The sequence below is a fragment of the Pogona vitticeps genome, chromosome 6, assembly GCF_051106095.1.
Source record: "Pogona vitticeps strain Pit_001003342236 chromosome 6, PviZW2.1, whole genome shotgun sequence".
NCBI lineage: Eukaryota > Metazoa > Chordata > Lepidosauria > Squamata > Agamidae > Pogona > Pogona vitticeps.
Window position 1 is genome coordinate 112,283,164 of NC_135788.1, and position 23,833 is coordinate 112,306,996.

General features: G+C 43.6%; 1 protein-coding gene across 1 annotated transcript in view; it reads left to right on the plus strand.

The window, feature by feature from the left end:
• The first annotated feature begins 485 nt into the window (after nucleotides 1-485).
• LOC110086391 (serine protease 53) overlaps nucleotides 486-23,833 on the plus strand; it is a 34,215-nt gene continuing 10,867 nt past the window's right edge. The window contains exons 1-5 of the mRNA XM_020807284.3: nucleotides 486-8,980; nucleotides 18,453-18,479; nucleotides 19,335-19,506; nucleotides 22,408-22,688; nucleotides 23,353-23,519. Of these exons, the coding sequence (XP_020662943.3) occupies nucleotides 8,773-8,980; nucleotides 18,453-18,479; nucleotides 19,335-19,506; nucleotides 22,408-22,688; nucleotides 23,353-23,519 (855 nt within the window). The 5' untranslated portion in view covers nucleotides 486-8,772. The remainder of the gene's footprint in view (nucleotides 8,981-18,452; nucleotides 18,480-19,334; nucleotides 19,507-22,407; nucleotides 22,689-23,352; nucleotides 23,520-23,833) is intronic.

Below are 23,833 nucleotides of genomic sequence, written 5' to 3' on the forward strand. Positions count from 1 at the left end.
TGAGAAGTATGTTTTGCATAGGTTGGTGGCCAGTTACGGATCTGGCCCCTGTGCGTGCTTTTTGAATTAAAAGCGGGGCGGAGGTGAAGCTCACAGTATCAGGGTAATGTATATTTGCTCCTTAGTGACCTCCTGTATAAACTGGCAATTAGTTTTTCTTATTTACACCCTTCTCCTTTAGCATACAACAATCCAGAAACTCTCTGTCCCTTTAATCTATGAAAAATGCATCTGAATCCAGTTACTTGCCCTGACCAGACAGAATCCTTGAATGAAATGCCGAATGGTAAATTGCACTGAGTCGATGCATCTACTTTAGATGAAAATAGCATTTGGATTTAAGCTTTTGTACTGGCAACAAAACACAAATAATGTGTTTTTTTCTCTCTCTCCCTAATTGCAAAACGTCAACTAGGCGCATCTGGGGTATTAACCTTCAGTTCTGATCAATCTGTCTGAAAAAAGACTACAAGAGAACTGCAAATATGAAGAAATGCATCATGAAAATTATCAAAGGATGGAAGTGGAGCAAGTCCCATAGGTATAAAGGGAGAACTAAAGCTTTTGAGGCATTTTAGTTTAGAGGGACACAATGACTGGGGGAGAAACATGATAAGAGAGGTTCATATAATTATGCATGATGTAGAAAAAGAAGACAAAGAGACACTCATAGTCAGATTTCCAGCGAAAGGAAGCCACCTTACTCTGTTGCATGCCCAGTACAAATTGTTAGTTTTGCTTGTGCACTCAGAATGATGGAGTTGTAGAAGTGGGAGGGATTCTAAGGTCATCATGGCCAAAGTCCTGCCAATATTTAATTATTTATTTGATTGATATTTCCCTCCCCATTTTAGTCAACGCTTGCTACTCTGGGCAGGGAACATAAGGAAATTAAAGCCACATCCAACTTCATGATCCTCCCAACAAGATGAAATAACAGAATTGTGTAAAGAATAATGTAAGGAATGAAAAAATAGAACAGACTCATACAGCGACAAAAACTAAGCTCTGAAATAAACCTAATAAATTCCTATCTCAGAGGAAGAATGTTATTAAAGGCTTTGTTATAAAGTTATGCCTTTGCAAATTTTCTAAAGGTAAGGAGGGACGGGGCCTGGCGTATGTCCGGAGGAATAATAGTAACATATAATAGTAAAAGTCAAGATCATGCCATTAAATTGATTGCTACTGGATTTAAGATTTACACATACACCATAAAAGGTAGAACTTCTACAACACACTTTCACTTATTCACTGCCGCAGGTAGTGCTGATAACCACTGCTGGCGATCCATGGACAGAAACAGAAAACCTAGGAAAGAAGTATAACTTTTTAAATTCCTGTGGATGTTTACACCTCACCCATTGAGAATAGGACCACAAAAGACATCCTGCTGTCATTTATCATCTTGAAGGAGACTCTGAGGTGGCATACAATGGAACCATTGAACATTTATTTTGACCCATTTGCCTCTTCTCTCCACCACATGTTTACCACCATGTCTTTGGAGGGGAATTAACTCTAATCCACTAAGACCTCAATAGCAAGTAGATGAGTGGTTGGCCTCACCCCTAATCCATGCACAAGAAGTCCAGCTCAAAGTCAAGGTTTGTACACATTCATCTTCCCTTTATGGATGTCATTAACTGGATGTCTTGAGTGCTAAAATTGTTATTCCTGGCACAGGATTCTGTTACAGCAGCAGGATCTCTTCTCTTGCACTCTGATATGACCCTCAGTTGGGACCCAGCCTCCTCAGACTCCCAAAGGTCTTCTACAGTATAATAAGTGCCTTCAGCAGGAAATAAGGATGGGGCTCAAGGGAGGATCTGGATTCTCTCCAGTCTACTCCAGAGCATCAGCCCAGTATTTACTTTCACTTTTCTTCGTCACCAACTACTGTATAGTTCATGTATAAGACTATACTTTTGTCTAAAATCTTTAGACTAAAAATTGGGGGTCGTCTTATACACAGAAGTAAGCTGAGGAGAGAACAAAAACAAGTGGAGGGGAAAGCAGGGATCAAAGCGATCCTGCAGCGCTTTGATCCCTTTTCCCCTACACTTGCTAAGCCCCATTTAAGATTTCTTAATTTTGGATTAGAAAAGTGGGGGGCATCTTATACATGGAGGCGTCTTGTACACGGAAAAATATGGCACTTCACATTCTCCCTCTGTCTCCATTATATCCTTCTCTTGGTGAGAAAATTCCTTGGCAGGGTTTCCCCTCCACCTTTCTTGATCCATCCTGCAGCTTGTTTCCAGGACAATGGATAAACTTGAAAAAAGCCCTTGAGAAAGGATACATACCATGCCTGCCATATATTCTTGGCAGGGACCCATGGAAGGCTATGGGGACATGGAGGCTTAGCTGCTCACACTTGCATAAAAAGATTAAGCCAGTAGCAGACCAGATCTTTGTGTAGGAATCTAGCAACATGGGAAATAAGAGGAATCTTTGTAACACCTCACATACCACACATAAAGCAGCAGCCACCTCTCGACACCAGTGACTGGAGTCCTCACAAGAGCATTCCCATGCCCTGTGCTCCCCTCACTTAGGAAACTTCAAAAGGTACTGTTGGTCTTGAGAGCTTCCAAGAACCCAGACCGTTCACAGAGTGGGGCCCTCCCATCTGTCTCTCAGTGCAGATTGTCCCCCATGGCAGCCATAGAGACCTCATTGGCAAGACAAAGTTGGAAGCCAGGCTCAGATCAATCCAGAAAATCAATTTGATCCTGAATATCTGGAGCAATGGGAGTCATCAATAGGAACGCGGCACCCTGTCCGAGCATGGTAGAAGTGAGACAGCAATCCGATGGATTCTCCTTAAGCTTGGAAAAGCTCTCTTGTTTTGGACCACAGCTTAGACTACATTGGTGATGCTGGTTGGGGGATTATGGGAGTTGTAATAAAAAAAGGATTTTTTTCAAGTGTTGTGATTCTTGCTTTGGTCGGAGGAGTTCTACTAGATTTTGTCTATAGATTATGGCTCACACAATTCCCTCAATGGCATCACAAGGTCTCCCATGGCCTGAGGAGGGAGACATGTTGCCAATAACAACAACTTTACAGCTCCTCTGCATGCGATCACCTCCACTGCCCTCCTTTGCCTGGCCTGACCTGACCTCCATTCTTTGCCAGCTGAAGCATCAACTTTTTTTTTAAAGGGTAAGGCAAGCTCTCTTTAAAAACGTGCATGCTGCTTCGAATAGCTGTCACTTTTGCAAACATGTTGAATCATGTCTAAAGAAGAACGTTGTTCATAGGAGTCTCTGAAGGACCAGATTCAAATTGAAAATGTCTTATTGAAGCTTGGCCCAAAGGTAGTCGTACCTCAAGATGCAGCAAATGACATTCTGAAATGATTGCTTTTACTGCATTCAAAACCCAAAGGACCTAAGCTTTAAAAACCTGTTTTCTCATATGTTGGACAAATATTATTGCCCACATCAATCAGCTGATTGGAGTTTGTCCATAATGGCAATCCCTGTAATTTAATAGAGAGAGAGAGAGAGATGCTCTTGCTGGAAATTTGCCACTGACATTGTTGTATTTCATGGCCATTCATACCACTGACTATCCATTCCAACCACTGTGTGTTGAAGCTCTTCTCTGTGATGAGATTGCTTCTCCCATTGTAGCTAAGCTGAAATCTCTTTCTACTCATCACCACATTCTCCAAGGTATTATCTCCGATTGTGCTCATTTGTGAATGATGTTGTTCAGGAGCTTGCCTAAGAATGGGGTATCACAATGACACACAACAGCAACAGAAATCCTGTTAATGACGAAGGCACTTTTCCCTTGCCACCACTTCCAGGCTGTTGACCAGATCTGTTTGCCAGTGAATAAGGACTGAGTTCCAGCATTGATTACTGCAAAGAGGGATGAGCCATGAGCATCTATGATGAAAATGCGCAATGGAGCAATGTTCAAAAGGAGCTTGAAAAAAAAAACACAAACCTGCATCTGATCCACACATCTGTAAATATGCCCCAAGATGTCCTAAGGACAATCTCGTGGAAAAGACTGAGATTCAGTGCCTGAGAACTGACTGTGTTCATTGGACCTTTTTGTTGTTGTTGTTGTTGTTGTTGTTGTTGTTTAGTCGTTCAGTTGTGTCCGACTCTTTGTGACTCCATGGATGAGAGCACACCAGGCCCTCCTCCACTGCCTCCCGGAGTTGGGTCAAATTCATGTTGGTCGCTTTGATGACACTGTCCTCTGTCATCCCCTTCTCCTCTTGCCTTCACACTTTCCCAACATCAGGGTCTTTTCCAGGGAGTCTTCTCTTCTCATGAGATGGCCAAAGTACTGGAGCCTCAGCTTCAGGATCTGTCCTTCCAGTGAGCACTCAGGGTTGATTTCCTTCAGAATGGATAGGCTCGTTCTCCTTGCAGTCTAGGGGACTCTCAAGAGCCTCCTCCAGCACCACAATTCAAAAGCATCAATTCTTTGGCATTCGGCTTTCTTTATGGTCCAGCTCTCACTTCCATACATCACGACAGGAAAAACCATAACTTTGACTATTCGCACTTTTGTTGGCAAGGTGCTACACAAAAAAACAAAAATTGGTCAAGCCATTAATTGCTCTTCTAAATCTGATGTTTTTGTCACAAGGAGAAATAAAAACGTACCCCTAATGGAGAATCATGGGCTTGTTGTAGGGTTATACGTAGGGTAGGGCAACGAGGGCTTTGCCCCAGAGCACCAAAGTTTACAGGTAAATGTACTATTGAGTGTTAGTAAAATAAATGGCGATACCCTCTCACCTTATTTTAAAGAGTGAATTTCATCTTAGAACTGCAGAGCTGGGAGGGATCCTATAGATCATCAGGTCCAGCCTCTGTCAAGGAGGCACAAGTGGGGAATCGAACTCCCAACCTCTGGCTCCAGAGCCAGAGACCTAGACCACTCTTTTCCTTGAGGGGCATCGTATTCTGGTCTTCCTTTTCCTGGATGGGAGCTTGCACCCATATCTCGGCATATCGTGGATAGGGGGCAGCGCCATTTACACTGGATGCCACAGTTTCTCATTGCATCTCTGTGCACTTGAATCTCTAACTCTGAATCTCAGGTGTTTATTTTGTGGTAAAGGAAAAACAGTGGTGGGGACCTACTAAAAGAAATGAGGAAAAGACGTACAGTAGTACGTATGTATGAACTGACTGTTTAAGAGACAGGGTAAGGTTGTAATAAAAACTCCATCGGCTTTGGTGAGTGTGTTTCTCCTGAGATATCTGATTAAAAATGGTTGGAAGACATTCATCTGTTTATGTAGCATGTCTCAGTCATGATATTTCTGCCCCACTGAATATTAAATAAAGTTTTGAAGGCATCCTTAAGGGAGATGAATTACCATCACTGTTATACAGTGAGAATCCTCTTCCTTATCCAGTAAAGCTGGGAAAGAAATACTTCTGTTTGTTCTGCAGTTTGTTTATTATTCTTATGCATATCCTACCTTTCATCGTTTGAGCTCAGTATAATTCAACTAGCACGGCTCGTCTCCAATTTTTTTGTAATACATTAACTAGTAATTACGTCAGCCTGTTACCAGGTGAGTTTCATGGCTTATATGGGACCAGTACTTTATCCACAACACTACACCACTTTCAACTGTTGATTAGCAGCTGTGAAGTGCCCTCCCCGCCACTATTACATGGTTTCATTGCACAGAAGTTTAATTTACATCCCAACCATATGGAATTCTCTGAGTGTTTATGGCCAGATCTGAGCATTACTAGTTAAATGTCAGAGTTCACCCATCAGTGCCAACAGGAGAAGGGGAGATTACATTCTCTTAAAGTCTGCTAAAATGACCAAAAATGGCGCTTGATCCCTCATCTGTACCAGATGATTTAAATCTTTGGAATTCGGCAGCTCTTTGCTTAGCCAGCGTTTTCTGCAAGCCAGGACAGGAGTTTTCCTGAATCCCTTTGCGTGCGTCTCTGCCCTTTCCTTCTGCAAATTCCAGGGAATGTTCCTTATCTGAGAGGCACCACTCAAGCTCAGCTGGATCCTTGGAAGAGACATCAATGCAATGGCGGGCAGGTGAAAGACATGTTCAACAGCAGTCTTTCTTCCTCGTGATCCCCTCAGGGGAAGGGGGGGCCTGAACACGCATGCCATCGTCATACATGATAAAGAAGCAAACATAAATCAGTGATATATCACATGGGAGAGGCTTTGGATGAAAAATCTTGCATTCTTTATGCATGTGAGTACACCTCTGACTATACCTCAGCCTCATGAACCCTCTTGACTTCTACAATAGTAGGGGTGGGATTTGACATAAACTTCAGGGAATCTGGTATGTACCTTGGTAACTTCTTGAGGTGCTTTCAGACATGGCATTTGTTGAACAACGATCCTGCTTCATTCATTAATGTGGGGCAGGGGGCAAATGGACGTTCTCATTGTCCTTAATGTTCTCATTGTCCATTTGTAATCATTCTGTGCTTTCTCACTTCTTCCGTTGTTGTTTTCTTCCCACAGAACATCTGTTTAGGAAGAGTATTATTTAGACCAGTAGTGCTAAATGCAGTGGAAGCCAACACGTCTGCGCTATCGAGTCGCTTTCTGATGTAGGAGAACCATCCCAGGCTTTTCTAGGTATAAAATACTCAAAAGTCTTATACCAGTTCTTTCTTATGATGGCACTCTGGGACCAATGGGCAGCTTCCCTAAGGCATGTAAGCCCATAAGCCACATAACGCTCCTGCGTGTGCCTCCCCCAAGACACACAATGAGGATTCGAACAACCAGCTCCTGATTCTGTTAGCCACACACTCCAACCCATTGAACTATACTAGCACTATATATTATGTATCCTGGTCAAATGAAAAGTTAGCTAGAAGGTTAGCTGTCTGGTTTTGTTAAATTGCAATGTGAACCTTGGACTTGTCATCATCTTCAATCCTTCTTTCCGCTTGGTTGCTGTTTCCTTTTGTCTCTTCCACTCTTCCATTGGGTCTTCTCTCTTCCTCCTCCGTGGCCTTTGACCTAAATTTTGCTGCTTGACTCATACACTGGGATTTATATAAGTGTTGACCTCATGTTTAGCAATTGATCCGGTACATCTACTGTAGTTCCAGTAGACGGTCTCCATTAGGGTATGTCAGGCAATGGGCACCTTCCTTGCCCCCTTCTGGTCAATAACAAAGTGTGCTGCTTATATACCACCCCATAGCGCTTCAAGCACTCTCTGGGCGGTTTACAAGTTAATTATGCAGGCTACACATTGTCCCCCCTCCCCAGCGAGCTGGGTACTCATTTTACCGACCTTGGAAGGATAGAAGTCTGAGTCAACTTTGAGCCGGCTACCTGGGATTGAACCCCAGGTCATGAGCGCAGCTTTAGCAGCAGCACAGCAGTTTAACCACTGCTCCACGAGGCTCTTATATAGGAATAGGAAGTGTCGTCAAGGCCCCATTTTTCTCTATGATAAGAATCAAGCATGGAATTGTACTGGAGCAACAAACTCTTCTTCCGCTCATTTGGACAGTGAGTGTTGTGGAGTTACTCGGCACAGTTGCTGCAAGGGGAGAGGAAGGGTACCACACCAGAATCAGTGACCCCTCCCTCCCCACCTGCTGATGATCTTGTATTCGAATTCATTTGTACTTTTGAGCAGATGTAGGAGCCTCGTCACTGGGAGTAGCAGCTGAGTTTTGGCCCAGTTCACTTAGTTTGCTCCTGCTATAGAGCAGGCAGTGCATGCATGCTTCAAGATGCCTGTTCCCCCCCCTAAACACACAAAAGGGGAATAACAATTTATATGTAGATGATGAATGTTTGAAAGATGTCTGGAATTTGGGGGGACAACTAAGAAGACACAGATGCAAAAAACAAATTAAGCAAATCATGTGACACGATGTTTGACAAGCACAAATGGAATGTGGATAGAGTGAAAAACTAATAAAACATTTTTTAAAAGATGCCTGTTGCTCCCACGCACACAAGGGAAATAGCGATTTATATGTAGATGTTGAAGAAGCAGAAGGTGCTGCGTGGGGCAGGACAGAACAAAATGGATTAGAAGCAAAGATAAAGACCACTGAGAAGAAATCTGGAACCTATTTTAGGGTGTGTGGGATCACTGGGGAGCTGATGTGAGGTGGTGGGTTAGGGTTTGCAAGAAATGAGTCTCCTCTCCACTTTTATTTGCAAATACATTGAAATACTGTATCACATACACAGAAATCATGTTTTCCAGCCATATTTGTGTGTTTTTTTTATTGTTTTCTATAAGTTGCCTTGAGTCCCTGCATTGGGATAAAAGCGTTAAACACACAAACAACTAACAGACATAAAATATCTTTATACTTTGTCCTCTGAATGAGTCCAAAATGGGATTGGGTTGGCCTGTAAATTTTCGGTGCTTGCAGAAATGGAGAGTGGAAGGTTGATTTTTTTAAAATTTTACTGTGCGTTGCGTTTTTTTTAGTAAAGTATCTGTATTCTCTGTAACTAATTATTACTATTATTATTATCATAATTATAATTTAGAGATGTGGAACTCATACGGTTTCTTTTCTTTTTTCTTTTTTTCGGTCTCTTTGTTATTGCGCCATCCCTTTCCATGTTTCTTCCTAAAAATACAGCGTTACCCTCCCTGTAACGTGGCAAAAGAGAAGATAATGAGACTGTCATAAATTAATTTTTGGCTTTTTGTCAGTTCAGCAGGACCAAAGCAGTCAATATTTGCTGTGAAAGTTTAAAGAGTTCCAGAAAAGTGAGATGACTAACTGTGTCTCCTGCTAACAAATGCAGGAAAATGCCACGTTGTGTAAGACTGATGAGGTGTGGAGGGGCAGGGTGACCCAGCCTTTCTCCTCCTACAACGGGCCCGGGAGGTCTATAAAACTCAAGACCTACAGGGAGCAGACAGATAGAAAAAGAAAATCTACAAGAATGGGAGGCCAGACAAGACAATTTACCAGCATGGGAGTGATTGTGTTATTGATCCTTACAGGTGAGTTTTTCTCTATGAAGTCAGCAGGTGGCTGGTGGTTGAGGGAGGGAGGGATCATAGCTTGGAAATCTTGCTTTTTGGATGATAACGAAACTTCTTGGATTACAACTCACAGAATCTCCACCTAGCATGTTGATTTTAGGATTTGTACATCACTTTACGCAGATACATGACAGATACATGGAAGGGTGCATAAATAGATCTCTTTGTGTAGATGGATGGGTGTGTTTTTCTAACTGTTCAAGGACAAGGGGTGACCGTCACTGTAGTGTAGTAGTTGGATTGAAGAACTGGGGAAATCCAGTTTCTAGTCATTAAAAACTCAATGAGTGACATCCCCCGCATCCCTTTTTGTTTGGCCCTTCCAGACAGGATTGTTCTGCAGATTGAATGGAGAGCTATCTACAAGAATATAAATGTAGTTAATTTGGTGGGAGCAAGGGGTGGGGAGAGTTAATGAGAGAATATAACATTGACAAAAAGCCATAACTAGAAGCCAAAAATCAGATTGAAGGCTAGAGGGACAAATAGATGGAGTGGGGTGCAGTTCATGAATGTTTTATCTGCCAAAGACCCATCATTAATGGGACAAGATTTTTTGTTTTATGCTGCAGTGGACAACACAGGTTTGCCCGTGGAATCAGAATATAAGCAAACAAGTGATGAGCAATATAATAATGGGATGGGTGAGCAAATACTGAGGTCAATTATACGTGGAAGAGATGGACAGAGAGGCATTTCGAAAACGATGTATTTTGTTTTGTGAATGAATCACTCACTGCAAATGTCACATAACTCCTTTCCTTCCTCTGCTTCTCTCCTATCTATCTCATCGTTCTAAAATTTAGATGGATAGGGATGAAATGGAGTGAGAGAAAACGTTATGTGAAGACTGAACGGAGAGCTGTCTACAAAGATATTAAAGTAGTTAATATGACGCTGGGGCAGAGTTAGTGGCACTGGGATGAAAACAACAGAACGAAATTTGACCAGGAGAAGTGCAAAGTTCTACACCTGGGAGGGAAACCTAATGTGCAGTTACAAGATGGGGGAAACTTGGCCCACTAATACTATGAACAAGAACGATCTTAGAATTGTTGTAGATCACAAACGGAATATTAATCAACAGTGCAATGTGGTTGCAGCAAGGACCAATGTTATCTTAGGCTGAAGTATAATCTCCAAATCTCATTGAGTACTGTACTCGTCCCCCTCTTTTTGGCACTGGTTAGGCCTCATCTTTCTTTCTTTCTTTCTTTCTTTCTTTCTTTCTTTCTTTCTTTCTTTCTTTCTTTCTTTCTTTCTTTCTTTCTTTCTTTCTTTCTTTATTTATTTATTTATTTATTTATTTATTTATTTATTTATACCCCGCCTATCTAGTCATTTCGACCACTCTAGGCGGCTGATTAATATCTTAATTATCATGTCCAATTCTGGACACCACAGTTTAAGAAAGATACCAACAAACTGGAGAAAGTTCAGAGGAGGGCAACAGGGATAATCAAGGGACTGGAAACCAATCTCTGGGAAGAAAAACTGAAAGAGATGGGCCTGTTTAGTCTTGAGAAAAAAAGACAGAGGGGAGACAGGATCACACTTTTCAAATACAGTACTTGAAAGGTAGTCATACAGAGGACTGTCACGATCTGTTCTTGACCATCCCAGTGTACAGGACATGTTAAAATGGGTTCAAGTTACAGGAAACCAAATTTGGGCTAAATATCAGGAAAAGCTTTCTAACTGTTTGAGCAATACGACAATGATACCGATTAGGTGGTGAGCACTCCAGCACCGGAGGCATTCAAGAGGAAATTACACAACCATCAGCCAGATATGTTTGGATTTGCATTCCTGCACTGAGCAGGAGGCTGGACTCGATGGCCATACAGACCTCTTCCAACTCCATTATTCTATGATTCTTTGTAGACAGACATGTAGTGCATTGCTCACAAAAGAGGAAACGCTGGGGTTTAGAAGACCTGTCACATGTCTCAGAAATACCTATGGCTGTGTAGGTCTGAAAAATGCACTCTCCATGTTCTGAGTGCAATACTACCTTCGGGCCACACTTGACGCTGGTTTTTGTTCATATATCAGAAAACTAGTTCCTTTGTGGTTAGTGGTGTGCATTTGGACACGACAACTGGGTTGAGTTGGCAGAGTGGGAATAATGTGCAGTCGAGCCCAGTTTAAATTTTGTTCTGCAGTCAGATGTCTTCCTTTTGAATAGAATTGCTAGAATCTGGAAAAGGTGCTACTAGGGGCAGGCAGGTCAAAACTCCTATGTCTCTTCCTTTGGGGAAATGAACCACTCGCTGCCAGGGGATGTTGCAGTCCAGAACTGATGAGGGAATCCAAATCCAAAGTCGGGAAAAGTTGGACTACTGCTGTGCTGGCTGGGAACGGTGGAGACTGAATTCCAATCGCTATCGCAGGAGACCATGTTTTGGAGCCTAGGTTTGTTACGGGATGGTGAACAGGAACGGGTGGGAAAGATGGACTCTTGGTCTTTGTGGTTCTACACTCGTAACCACAGCTCCACCTGCACTAATGAGCTTTCCGTAATGCAGACACAACACTTGTTGTCTGTTCCTTATTTGCAGATGAAGTTGCAATGAATGGCGGGTACAAATGCACACTCTGACACACAAAAAACACACAGGGAGAGGTGGAAATCTGGGGAGGAGGAAGTACTTCCTCCAGTCAGTTTGCAAGATCAGAATTGACAGATGGTGACTGTGATGTTGGGGATGTTGCCTCTTCTATGACTCATGGATGAACCTCAGGAGAAGGGTCACGTTTACATACACGGCTACAACCGTTCCCACCATCCAGACTCTTCCTGTGTCCTTCACAACAGTGCAATTTAACCTATAGATCTTTCTGTAGCACCACCCCCTTTTATTCTTTCCTTCTCTAAACCACCAATGAAAACATTTTGTTGTTTTTATATGCGGCCAAGTCACTTGTTATTTATGAATTAGTGACCTCCCAGAGGTTCTGTTATCAAGCCCCCTGTTCAGGTCTTAGGAGCCAAAGGTAATGGCTTCCTTCTGTGAATCAATCAGTCTCGTGTTTGGTCTTCCTTCCTTTCTGCTGCTGGAGTTCCCACTTCTCCTCCTCCTCAGGGTTGCTATGCCTTCTGTGCTTACTTGACATCCAGAAGTGCAACAGATAAAACTGTGGGTTTTGTTGTTGTTGTTTAGCACGGAGGTACAAATATGAGAAAAGTGACAGGGTGGTGGAGTGGGAGGGACTATCTCATCACGAGACCTCACTGGTAGGGTGCAAACTGAGGGAATTCCACTTACTTTCCTACTGAAATCAATATGAGTTACTAAATCAGTTGTGACTAATTTTTCACAGGGGCAGCTGTGAGATGTAAGTGCAGCTAAATTGAGCTGGATCCAACATTAGGTAGCATGCTATGGAGTCATATCCTGATATATATACAGTATATATATACAGTATATAGCTTCCCCTGGATAGGGCATGGATGGTGAAAGTGTGGCCCTACTTGAGATTTTTTTTGACTCTTTCTCCTAGAACATCCTTTTTTTCTGTCAAACTGGATAGACTGCCTCTCTTGAAAGTCTACAGGGGCAGGAATTCACCTTTGAATAAGTTGGCGCCCCCCCCCAGTGTTTAATACTGAAAAATATCAGTGATTCCAACTGAAAAGCTAACTTCAGCCTACACCTTGTTTCATGTATGTGGGTGTTTGGACACCATAGATATACTTTGAACCCCCCTCCCCCCCAAGACCCATCACATTTGCCCACCTCTGATTAGTTTTTATCCTCCTTAGGGATAAAGTAGTTTTGAAGTAGTATGGGGGTACATTGAAGACTTTTCACCCAACCCCCTTATTCTGTACAGCTATAGATATTGTTAGGATTGTCAAGTTTACCCATATGACACACAGAAGCCCGACAGGCACATTCTCCCATAAGGAGATGTGGTGGGGGAAAGCTCTGCCCCTGTTGGGTTTCCACTGGCCACACGGTGAGGGGGTTACTGCTAGTGCTCTGGGCAGGCCACCCGTCCTGCTTTGCCCCAAGAATCTGGGTGGCGCAGCTGCTCTGGGTCCCAGAAGTGGCGAAGAGGAGAGACGTGGAGGTGTCTCTGGGGAGGGAATGACCAGTGGGCTCCGGGAAGAGCAGGAAGAAGGTGTAAGATGGAGGTTAAGGGATGGTGAGGAGAAAAGTTTGAGGTCTTCTGGGTTGAGTACACCAAGACAGCTGAGGCACTGGTGGCACAAACGCTAGTGGGAGAGAAAGAGGAGGCCATATGAGGTGCGAGAAAGCAGGCGGCACCCACTGCCAGCTGCCTCTTGTTGAGAGGCTCCAAACTCAGTCTCGGATTGGGCTTGTTCATCTCCAGGAATTCACCGGCCTCAGTGACAGGAACTGAGGCCAGTAGTTGAACTAACTGTTGCCAGGAGGCGAGGGACAGAAACTCACCTGCAGTGTCTGTGGGCAGGAACAGGGAACGGTAGCCAAAGGCACCAAAGTCAATCAAAGGGTTATAACCAGCAACCTGGAGCCAATGGAGTGGTTGGCCGGAGACCTCCAGGCCGCTGGTTCCACTGGAGGCAAAGATGGCAGGCCTCACACATGCCATTATTAAAAATAGAAGATGCGTCAGGAAAAACGGGATGCAACCTGATCAAAGCCAGCTGACGTAGGGCCGTTTAGCTTGTCTCCCTTTCCTATATATGAGATCCCCAGTCTCATCCTTTATTCCAGACCTTCATAGAAGATTTCTGAAGATAAAAAAATCCAATCTGTTGGCTTGGTGTTAGATGAATGTATTTCTGTCCTGTCCTTAAAAAAGAGAGAGAGAGAATGATTGAGAGAGAATCCAGCCTTCCCCCACCCCCACCTTCCTGGCCTGGAAAAGGTCATGCAGTCAGGAAAGCTCCCTCAGTGGCTTAGCTGTACAACCTGTTTTGTGGATTCCAGGGCTCAGATCTGCAATGTGGGAAATGCTAATAAAAAAGCCATTCCCCAGACACATGCAGAGTGCATTTTCCTCCTCCTGCTCCTCCCTCACCCGCCCACATTTGCCATTAGAAGGAAAGGCTTCCAGATGTTCTGCTTGTTTTAACTTCATGCCTGAAGTAAAAAAATGGCCTATCCCACAGCCTGAGGGGAGGGTTGGATGATCCCGTTTGAGAGAACAGGCTGGGTATGGCCAGAGGCACCAACAGTCCTGCCTTCTGTGCCATTGCTAATTAAGAGGAGCTAGTTTTGTTCTGTCTTGCGATAAGGAGAACAGGGTGGTTTCTTCATTTGCTGTCTCCCCATGGAATCAACATCTGGCACAGCTCCGAGAGAAGGGCAGACATTCATCTCACATGTTATGATTCTTCCCATCCTGCCTCACAAGTCAATATTAAAGGAAAAGGAGCCTGGTTGGAAAAAAAAAGCCCAAATAATAGGGGAACCTATCTGTGGTTGTGTTTGAAAGAGAGATTATGTAAGGATGTTCTTCTAGTGGGTTGAGTTGGAAATTTGGAAGATTGGTGTTCAGCTGCTCAAGAAACCAGGCAGCCACTGTGATCTTATCCTGGAGTTGTTGTAAGGATAAACTGGCGGTGGAGAAAACCATGTTCAATGCCTCGAGCTTAGTTGAGGAGAAATGGGATACCTTTCACTTTCCCTGCTGTTTTGCTCTTGCTATGGCGGGAACAATCAGTGTGTAGTGGAACCAGGGCTCACAGGATCAAATCCCCGGGATTTTTCTAGGAGCAGAGACCACAGATTTACCAGTCTGCAACTCAAGCATGTATTTTTAATCATCATCTGAACAACAATGTTAGTAGAGAGTTGTCTGAGCTAGATGGAACCTGTCTCTCTTTGTTCTGTGCTCTTAGGTTGCGCCAACTTATGGTGATCCTACGGATTAATGACTTCCTAAAGGTCCTGTCATGGATTGCCCTGTTTCGGCAAAACTCAAAGTCAGTGAAATGAGTTTTGATGTCCCGTGATACATTACAACAGCCTCAATTTAGTCCCTTTAGCTTCTAGGGAGAGATTATGTGTCAGTTTTCAACCTGCAGGGAGATAATATTTGTGCATTTTTAAAACCTGGGCCATCTTCAAACAAATCACACACCCTAAAGCCAAAAGCATCTCAGTGTCCTTCTCAGTACTGTATGCATACTACTTCATTTAATTGCTTGTGTAAACTAAACTAGGTTCAGAAACTGGAATACGATAGTGATCAGGATATAGAGGACAATGTTGACCCAATACGTGTGGCAAACAATGACACAATAGTGATCTATTTACAATAAGGAGGAGTTGCAGCAGCTTCCTCTTTTCTGGTGTGGGGACTTACCCAGGAACAGGGACTGAGTCACTGTTTGCTAGAGAGCGTGCTTACCGGGACTTTCTCCTGCAATGATGCAAAAATAATAATATTTTTCTCTCTCTCTCTCAAGAAGAAGAAGGGGAAATGTGATAGCATTTTTCAAATCCTTGAAGGTGGTCATACAGAGGAGGGGCATGGTCTGTTCTTGACCATTCCAGAGTGAAGGAAACATAATAATGGACTCAAGGTATAAGAAGCCAGATTTAAGCTAAATATCAGGAAAAACCTCCTACCTGTTAGAGTAGTATGACAACGGAACCAATGAACTGGGCAGGTGGTGAACGTTCCAGTGCTGGAGGCACTCAAGAGAAAACTGGACAGCCGTCTGTCAGATCTGCTTTGATTTGGATTCCTGCATTGAGCAGAAGGTTAAGCTCAATGGCCTTATAGGTTGTTTCCATTATCCTATGATTCTATGATTCTAAGACTTAGAGCAGGTTGGGATTGGGGACTGGGGAGGAGAGCCAGAGCTGTAAAAGCACCTTTTTCTTGGCTAGGAAATTCTAGATGTTATAATCCAAAAAAAGGAACATTTATAAGCTTGAGGTCAGGTTCATGGACTTTGAATACACCCAAAGTTCAGCTTTTTATTTATATTGCATTTGTAAGTTATGTTTCTGTCCTTCCTCTCCAGTGAGCTCATGGTGGTTCTCTTCCCGACTTTTATTCTTAAAACAACCCTATAAGGTAGGCCGGGTGAACGAGAGTGGCTGATTCAAGACCAGACATTCACTGCCTGATGAGCCACTGGTTTGTAGGACACACCCCATTCCTGCAGCAGCAAAGGAGGAGAAGACAGGAGTGAAACTGATTGGATAGGGTGGAAACCATCTCAGAGGTTCCAGTAAAACATCCTTAATAACCTTCCCTAATAGTCGAAGTGACTGAAGATGATGGGAATTATAAGCCAACATACCTGGATTACCTGAATATCTCTGCAAGGCACCGGCTTTGGAGAAGGTTGTTCTGGTGGACATCAGCCTAGTTGCCTGGCCTCAGCTCACCTAGCATGAGCAGTAAGAACTCCAGCATCAACTGAGGCCATTGCTTGGAAATAATATGTTTTAAATGATTTTCTTAACAGTGATTGGTCATTTTTATGACTTCAATTGATAAATGACAATCAGTTTGAGTAACAGTTAATGTATCATAGTACTGAGGTAAGCTGGATAGAGAACAGTCAACCATTAAAAATGATTGTCCTCCACCCAATTTACATTAGGGCAAGTTAGGTGGATGACAACTATTCTAAATGATTTTAATCGTTGTTAATTAAAAAAAACACGTTGCTGATTAATGCAAAAAATTAAATGTGCCGATTGCACTGCAACAATGACTTTGATTTTGCTTCTGATGTCAAGATTTCAATGTGTTAGGAGAAGGAAACGGTGAACTACTTCGGAGTACACCTAGAAAATCCTGGGAAGAGTTGCCTAAAGTTGGAATTGACATGATGACACATATTTAGTATTATCAGTTTTAATATGAATGCTATCTCTGGCTGATGCACTAGGCTAGGGGTTGGTAGAGTCTGCTATATTTTTTTAAAATGAGCAACAAAAATGGATTTGATTTAGTCTGATTACGGCGCAGGGTGAGAAGTTCCTTTGCAGGGGTGACATGAAGTTGGTGTTGCTGTGTAGACAATACAGTGGTGCCTCACTAGACGATGATAATCCGTTCCACTGAATTCACTGTTTAGCAAAATCATTGCCTAGCAAAAAGCAAATCGTCTAGTGAAAATCGGTTTGCAAAGCAGGGACCAAACATTGTCCAGCAAAATTCCCCCATAGGAATCACTGTTTTGCACTGAATCGCTATAGCAATCGCAAAAAGTCAATGTCTAGCGAAAAAACTGTCGTGCGGGGTAACTGTCTAGCAAGGCACCACTGTAACAGGCTTGTGAACCTGGGTTGCCAGCTTCTGAGTGGAGACTCCCCCTGGTGTCCTTCTATGCTTTTAACAGTAGCACAATCTCTATATGCCTGGCATGGGAGATACTAGGATTGTGAAGGCGGTTCCTCCCTGCTCATTTGAGTTTTGTCCCTTACAATCCAAGTGTATGGAGACTCATACTTCAAGTAAAATCAAAGGACAAGACTTCAAGGCAGTAAAATAAAAGTTTGTCTGTCTTTAAATGGCTGTTTAAATGCTTTGAACGGGGCTTTGATATATAGGAATTAGCCACTGGAGCTGGTAGCAGAGAGGGCAGGAATATGTAGATATGGTTGAATAGCTACAACCTTTTCATCTTTAGCCAACAAAACCAGTGGCAAGAGATTCTAGTAGATACCAGTCCAATGACGTCTAGATGGTTATGGGTGGCCCACCCATGACATAGCCATAAACACACGCACTTGTTAACTCATATGGGACTGTTCAAAGCATTCAGCTAAAGAGGCCAGTTCCAGCATCTCTTAGTCAAATTGTTCTCATGGCTGTTCCTACAAGAGGTGGATCCGTCTGGTTGTAGTGAATCAGTCTTGTAAAAGCACTCCCCTTTTGCCCACAATAGAAGATGCCGGAAATGGACTATTGTAAAAATATATTGCCCCCTTCTCCACTCTGAGAGTTGGCTCGTACATATGTGTCCCTCATGACTTCTGCATCTAAACTGCGTCATCGGAGATAAAAATAACAATGAAAAAAGAGCTTTCTATTGATCTTAAATGCCATGCTTTTCCGCAGACCGAATTTACCCATTCAGTTGCCCGTCATCAAGTGTGGGGAAATCATATTGTATGTATGCATGAGGGAATGAGTCTCGAAATTCTCTGCAAGTGGTCTGTGAGTAATTTCTGGAAGAGGGTTGTTGGTTTTTTTCAAGGAAGATTAAAGATCATGAGAACTATATTATGCCAATATTTGGGAATGAGTCTCGAAATTCTCTGCAAGTGGTCTGTGAGTAATTTCTGGAAGTGGTCCATAAACAGGGTTTTTTTTAAAAAGGAATTTTAAAGACCATGAGAACTATATTATGCCAATATTTCGCAGTGTGATCCGAGGTATGTGTCATCAGCATCTCTGCATTCTTGCAGGTTTTGTTTAATTGACAGAGAAACAGAAACATTATCAAACATTTTCTCTCCCCTAGGTCTTCGTCAGATATCATCGGCACCAGGTATGTGCTATAAACGTGGTTTACCTTCCCATTTTTCAAAATGCTTGCTAGTTACGCGTCCCAGCTAAGGCAACAACATTTTATTTTTGTAGCCCAAATAGTTACTGTATGTTGGATCTGACTTATAGTGGCCCTAATAGGACTTTCAAGGTAAATGGATTGTTTAAGGAGTTGTTTTTGCCAGTTCCACTCCCCCAGTAATTTTCCATGGTTGATCAGGGATTCAAACCCTAGTCTCCAGAACCCAAATCTATCGCTCTGTACCCCGTACTGGGTTCCTGTAGCTCAAATGCAGCAGCACAGATTTTTTTATGATGCTTCAAAAGGCAGATGCTTTGATACTAGGAGTTTGATTTCCCTCCTGTATCTTGTAGGAGAAGAGTTCATCTGTGTAGCCTTGGATGACCTGTATGGTCTCAGGGTGTCCCCAGAGGAAGGAACTCGTAAAACACTTCTGTATATTCTATATATAGAAAACTCTGGGAAGGGTTCCCGTAAATCAGAATCCACTTGATGACACCTAATGATGGTCTTATAGGATTGCACCACAATTCTGTATAGAGTGAAGCCCAAAGCATTTTGCTGCCTCAGGCATAAGAACAAATTACACCCCAACTAAATTGGATGCATAGTAGAAAAGCCTACAGTCGCATCTCTCCAAACCTAGCAGTTATGAATGAATGAGTGAGCTACTAATTTCCTGGACTTTGGTGACCCTGTCAACCTCTTATCTCTGATGGTTATCTCACTCTGTCCTATTGCAGAGCAAAACATGAGTGCAAAACGAACTGTATTAGCACAGCTCTATGTATAAGAAATGTATTTAATCTCCCTTCTTTCTCACCCATTCTCTAGCACTCACATGTGGTACTCAAAGGTCCATCGCCCGGATGGCGGGTGGCACAGATGCCAGTCGGGGGCAGTGGCCCTGGCAAGTCAGTCTGCAGTACCGGGGGAAACAACATTTCTGTGGTGGAAGCCTCATTAACAACCAGTGGATCCTCACGGCTGCCCACTGCTTTTTTGAGTGAGTTAGAATGTAACTATATACAGTATATATATACATATACCCTGTTTCCCCAAAAATAAGACCTAACCTGAAAATAAGCCCTAGTATGATTTTTCAGGATGCTCGTAATATAAGCCCTGCCACAAAATAAGCCCCAGTGAAGTAAAAACCAGCCCTCCACCCTTGTGCAGCAACCAGAAGATGACATGACTGTATTTGAATAAATGTAGAGTGTTGTACATGAAAAAAAACATCCCCTGAAAATAGGCCCTAATGCGTTTTTTGGAGCAAAAATTAATACAAGACTCTGTCTTATTTTCGGGGAAACACGGTACTTTCGGTGCTCTTGGGAATGGCGTCCTAGAATGATGTCACTGTCAAGGAGTTCCTCCTTGAGCTCTCTTGTTCTTGCCTCCAAAGAGTGAACACTACTTGGGGCAAACCAGAAACCCACTCACACATCAGCAAGAAAGGCAGTAAAATCCACGGAACTCTGTCTGCAGATACAGTACCTCTGGCACAGTAGCTTCCCATCACCTACGTTCCTGTCTTCCAGCTCAGCCTTACTGGACTTCCTTGTGACCCTCTAGGAAGCTTAGGAAGGCCTGAGGGCAAAGATACACAGATATTCAGGCACAGGGCAAATGGTGTAACATTCTCTTGCTTTCAGCTGGCAATTAAAGAGTCGCAGCTGCGGTTCTTTGGGGTATGCATGCCAGCGAGCTTGGTGCACACTTGAGAATTGCAACAGGGACTTTTTAAACTGCTGCCTGGAAGTGAGTGAATGTTATGCCATTTGCCTTCTGCCTTTGTTAAATAAATAAATAAATAAATAAATCACGATTTCATCCAAAGTCTCAAGCAGACAGTAGAAGCATGAATATTAGGCAGAGGAAGATTGGTATGACACCTCTTAAGAGCCATAAGCTACATAACTTCCAGATATAATTTGATATTTTATTTTATTCAGGAAAGAAAGAAATGCCAAACTCTAGTTGTGTAAAAAAAAAATCAATTATGCCAAATTATAGAAGGTCAACTGGAAAACACAGTTTGGGGATACAACAGACAAAAGAAACAGACAGTTAACTAACTCGCGTGACATAATCACATAAGTAGAGGGACTTCGAACAGAACAGCAGTTTCCAGAGCATATGTTGGTCATCAGGTCCCTAGCTCTATGGCTGCAATAAGTTTTGAAGCAGAAAATTCCTAATTTACAATTGTGGGTTGGTTAAAATGCAGTAGTGTTAGGCATCCTTCAGTCTCGAAAGACTATGGTAGCGTGCTCTGTATGGAGGACTTGGAACAGAGTCTAGTGTGGCTGAGGAGGCCAATTCGAGAGTGACAATCCCTTCCACACTGAAGACAAATCCAATCTGTCCCCTGTCCAGCTCCCTGGTTTTGCTGCTTTTGTGATTTCCTCTTTGCCTCGGCCTGCTGGGCAAGGGTTGCTTCAAATTGGGAGAGGCCATGATGCAGTGCCTGCCTCCAGGCTGAACGCTCAGATGTCAGGGTTTCCCATCTGTTGAGGTCTATTCCTAAGGCCTTCAGATCTCGCTTGCAGACGTCCTTGTATCGCAGCTGTGATCTCCCTCTGGGGCAATTTCCCTGCACTAATTCTCCATACAGGAGGTCCTTTGGAATCCGACCATCAGCCATTCTCACGACGTGCCCAAGCCAACGTAGACGTCGCTGTTTCAGTAATGTATTCATGCTGAAAATTCCAGCTCGTTCTAGGACTACTCTGTTTGGGACTTTGTCCTGCCAGGTGATGCCAAAAATCCGTCGGAGGCAACGCATATGGAACGTGTTCAGCTTCCTCTCCTGCCGTGCACAAAGGGTCCAGGACTCGCTGCAGTACAGGAGTATGCTTAGGACACAGGCTCTATAGACTTGGATCTTTGTATGTGTCGTCAGCTTCTTATTGAGCCATACTCTCTTTGTGAGTCTAGAGAACATGGTGGCTGCTTTGCCAATGCGTTTATCCAGCTCGACATCCAGAGAGAGGGTGTCAGAGATGGTTGAGCCAAGGTACACAAAGTCATGAACAACCTCCAATTCTTGTGTAGAGATGGTAATGGAAGGAGGTGAGTCCACGCCCTGGCCCATGACTTGTGTTTTCTTCAGGCTGATTGTTAGTCCAAAGTCTTGGCAGGCCTTGCTGAAACGATTCATGAGTTGTTGGAGGTCTTCAGCAGAGTGGGCAACAATGGCTGCATCATCTGCGAAGAGGAAGTCCCGCATGCATTTCAGTTGGACTTTGGTCTTCGCTCTCAATCTAGAGAGATTAAAGAGCTTTCCGTCTGATCTAGTCCGGAGATAGACACCCTCGGTTGCAGTTCCAGTAGTACGTCACAACAATTGTAGGCTCAGTATATCGATGGAATCTATGGGGGAGGCGAGCCACCAAACCCCCACTGATTCAATGGACCTGCTCTAATTGCAACTTATTACTGGATTTTAGCCAACATATTACCAACAGAGGACTCTTATATTCAGCATATTCGTTGTGATTGATCTTCACACCATAGCCACCTTCCTCCAACCAGTTCTCAGACGGAATCCTTGTCAGTTTCTCAGACACAACAGTTTGCCTCACATCTTGAAAGCACCCATGGGATTCTGCTTCCAATTATGGGCTGTCAGTAATGTATACTTTGGGGTTCTTGACTAAAACATTGCGCCAACTTGCGGAAGACAGAAGAAGTGGCCTAAGGATGGGTAGAAGGCAGAGAAGACACTCTACAGGGATGCGGAAAAAGCAGCTGGGTGGTTTGTGCTCTGCCAGCTTTCAATTAGTCAGTGGTAGTGCCAGGATGAGCACCATTCTAGGTTTGGAGTCCCATTTCATACATATATTATTACTGGATTTTAGCCAACATATATACATATTTCTTTCTCACTTTTCCCCTCTAGGGTTGAAAACCAGCTCAATCCCAAAGACTGGAAGGTAGTGCTGGGCCGTCTCAAACTATCAGGCAATCAGGCAAGAGGGCTGGAAAGCAATGTTACCAGGATCATTCCCCATGAGAACTACACCCACTTCGAGAAAGGCTATGACATCGCTCTCGTGCGTCTTGCCAAACCTGTGAGCTACAACCGGGATATCTCGCCCATCTGCCTGCCTCAGTCTGACCACCGTTTTGCTTTCGGGACTCAGTGCTGGCTGAGTGGCTGGGGAGATATTGCCACCAATGGTAAGTTAGAAGGATGGGGGGCCCTGGTTAGAGGCGAGAAGGGTGGTGTGGACACTTCTGTAACTTCTGTGGTGGGGCATTTGCTTTGCAGGCAGAAGAAAGTCATAGGAGAGGCTTCTGTCTAGGGAGCGGAGGTCAGTCAAGGCCGGCAATCCCAGACCTGGCCCAGAACATCCTGCGGCTTGAGGCAAAACACAAAATGGCACCTCCCTATTTCAGTTGAATCTTGTTTCAGTACTAGTGACAAGATGAGTCTCCTGTGAAGCACAGCAGAGTAGTTGGATGGTAGTTTGCAAGTCCCAGGCCACATACAGCTCTCTCCATGTTGTTCTTGTCTGCATCTGCTGCCTGAGACTGTTGCCTCATAAGGGGGCCGGTGTCCACATCATCCTCGTTTTGATTCACTCTGCTTCAGCTTCCTCAGTTCATCATCCAGATGGGAGTTCCATCCAATACAGGGTGTCTGCTCTATGAGGAACAGACGCAGTGGAGAAAGTCCCATTTCTTTCGGAACGCGACTCTCTTTGTTCTGTGGCTAGCTGGAATATTCTGGGTTTTTTTAAAAATATATACAAAAAGTTCATCTTTTATATACAAAAAGTTGCAAGGTTTGGGGGCCTGCATTCTAAAAGTAGATTTCTCCCCCACCCCTCTTGCCTTCTAGTCAGCCTACCAAAGCCCATGACCCTTCAGGAGATGGCAATGGACTTGATTACCGTCGACACCTGTAACTGCATCTACAGCAACCTGCGGAACAGGAGGATTGTCAACCCAGCCTTGCCTGGGATGGTCTGTGCCATGACACCGGACCGCCGGAGGGGTCCTTGCAAGGTCAGTGGAAGACGGGCCTGACGAGGGTCCATGAGGCGGCCGGTGCTTCCTCACAAATGATTGTCTGTTTAATCATGTAAGCCGCCCTGGCTTCTCTCTTTAAGGAGAAAGGTGGGAAATAAAACAAACAAACAAACAAATAAAGCAAACAAGCAAGCAAAAGCAAGCAAGCAAGCAGATGCTGTGTTGTGGAATCAGGCTAAAGAATGTGTGGCTTTTAAAAAGAAGGTTCTACCTTCTATAGGAAATGCAGATATGAGGGTGGATCAAGTGGGCACGAGATGAAATTTAGGGCAGATGGCCTGGGTTAACCC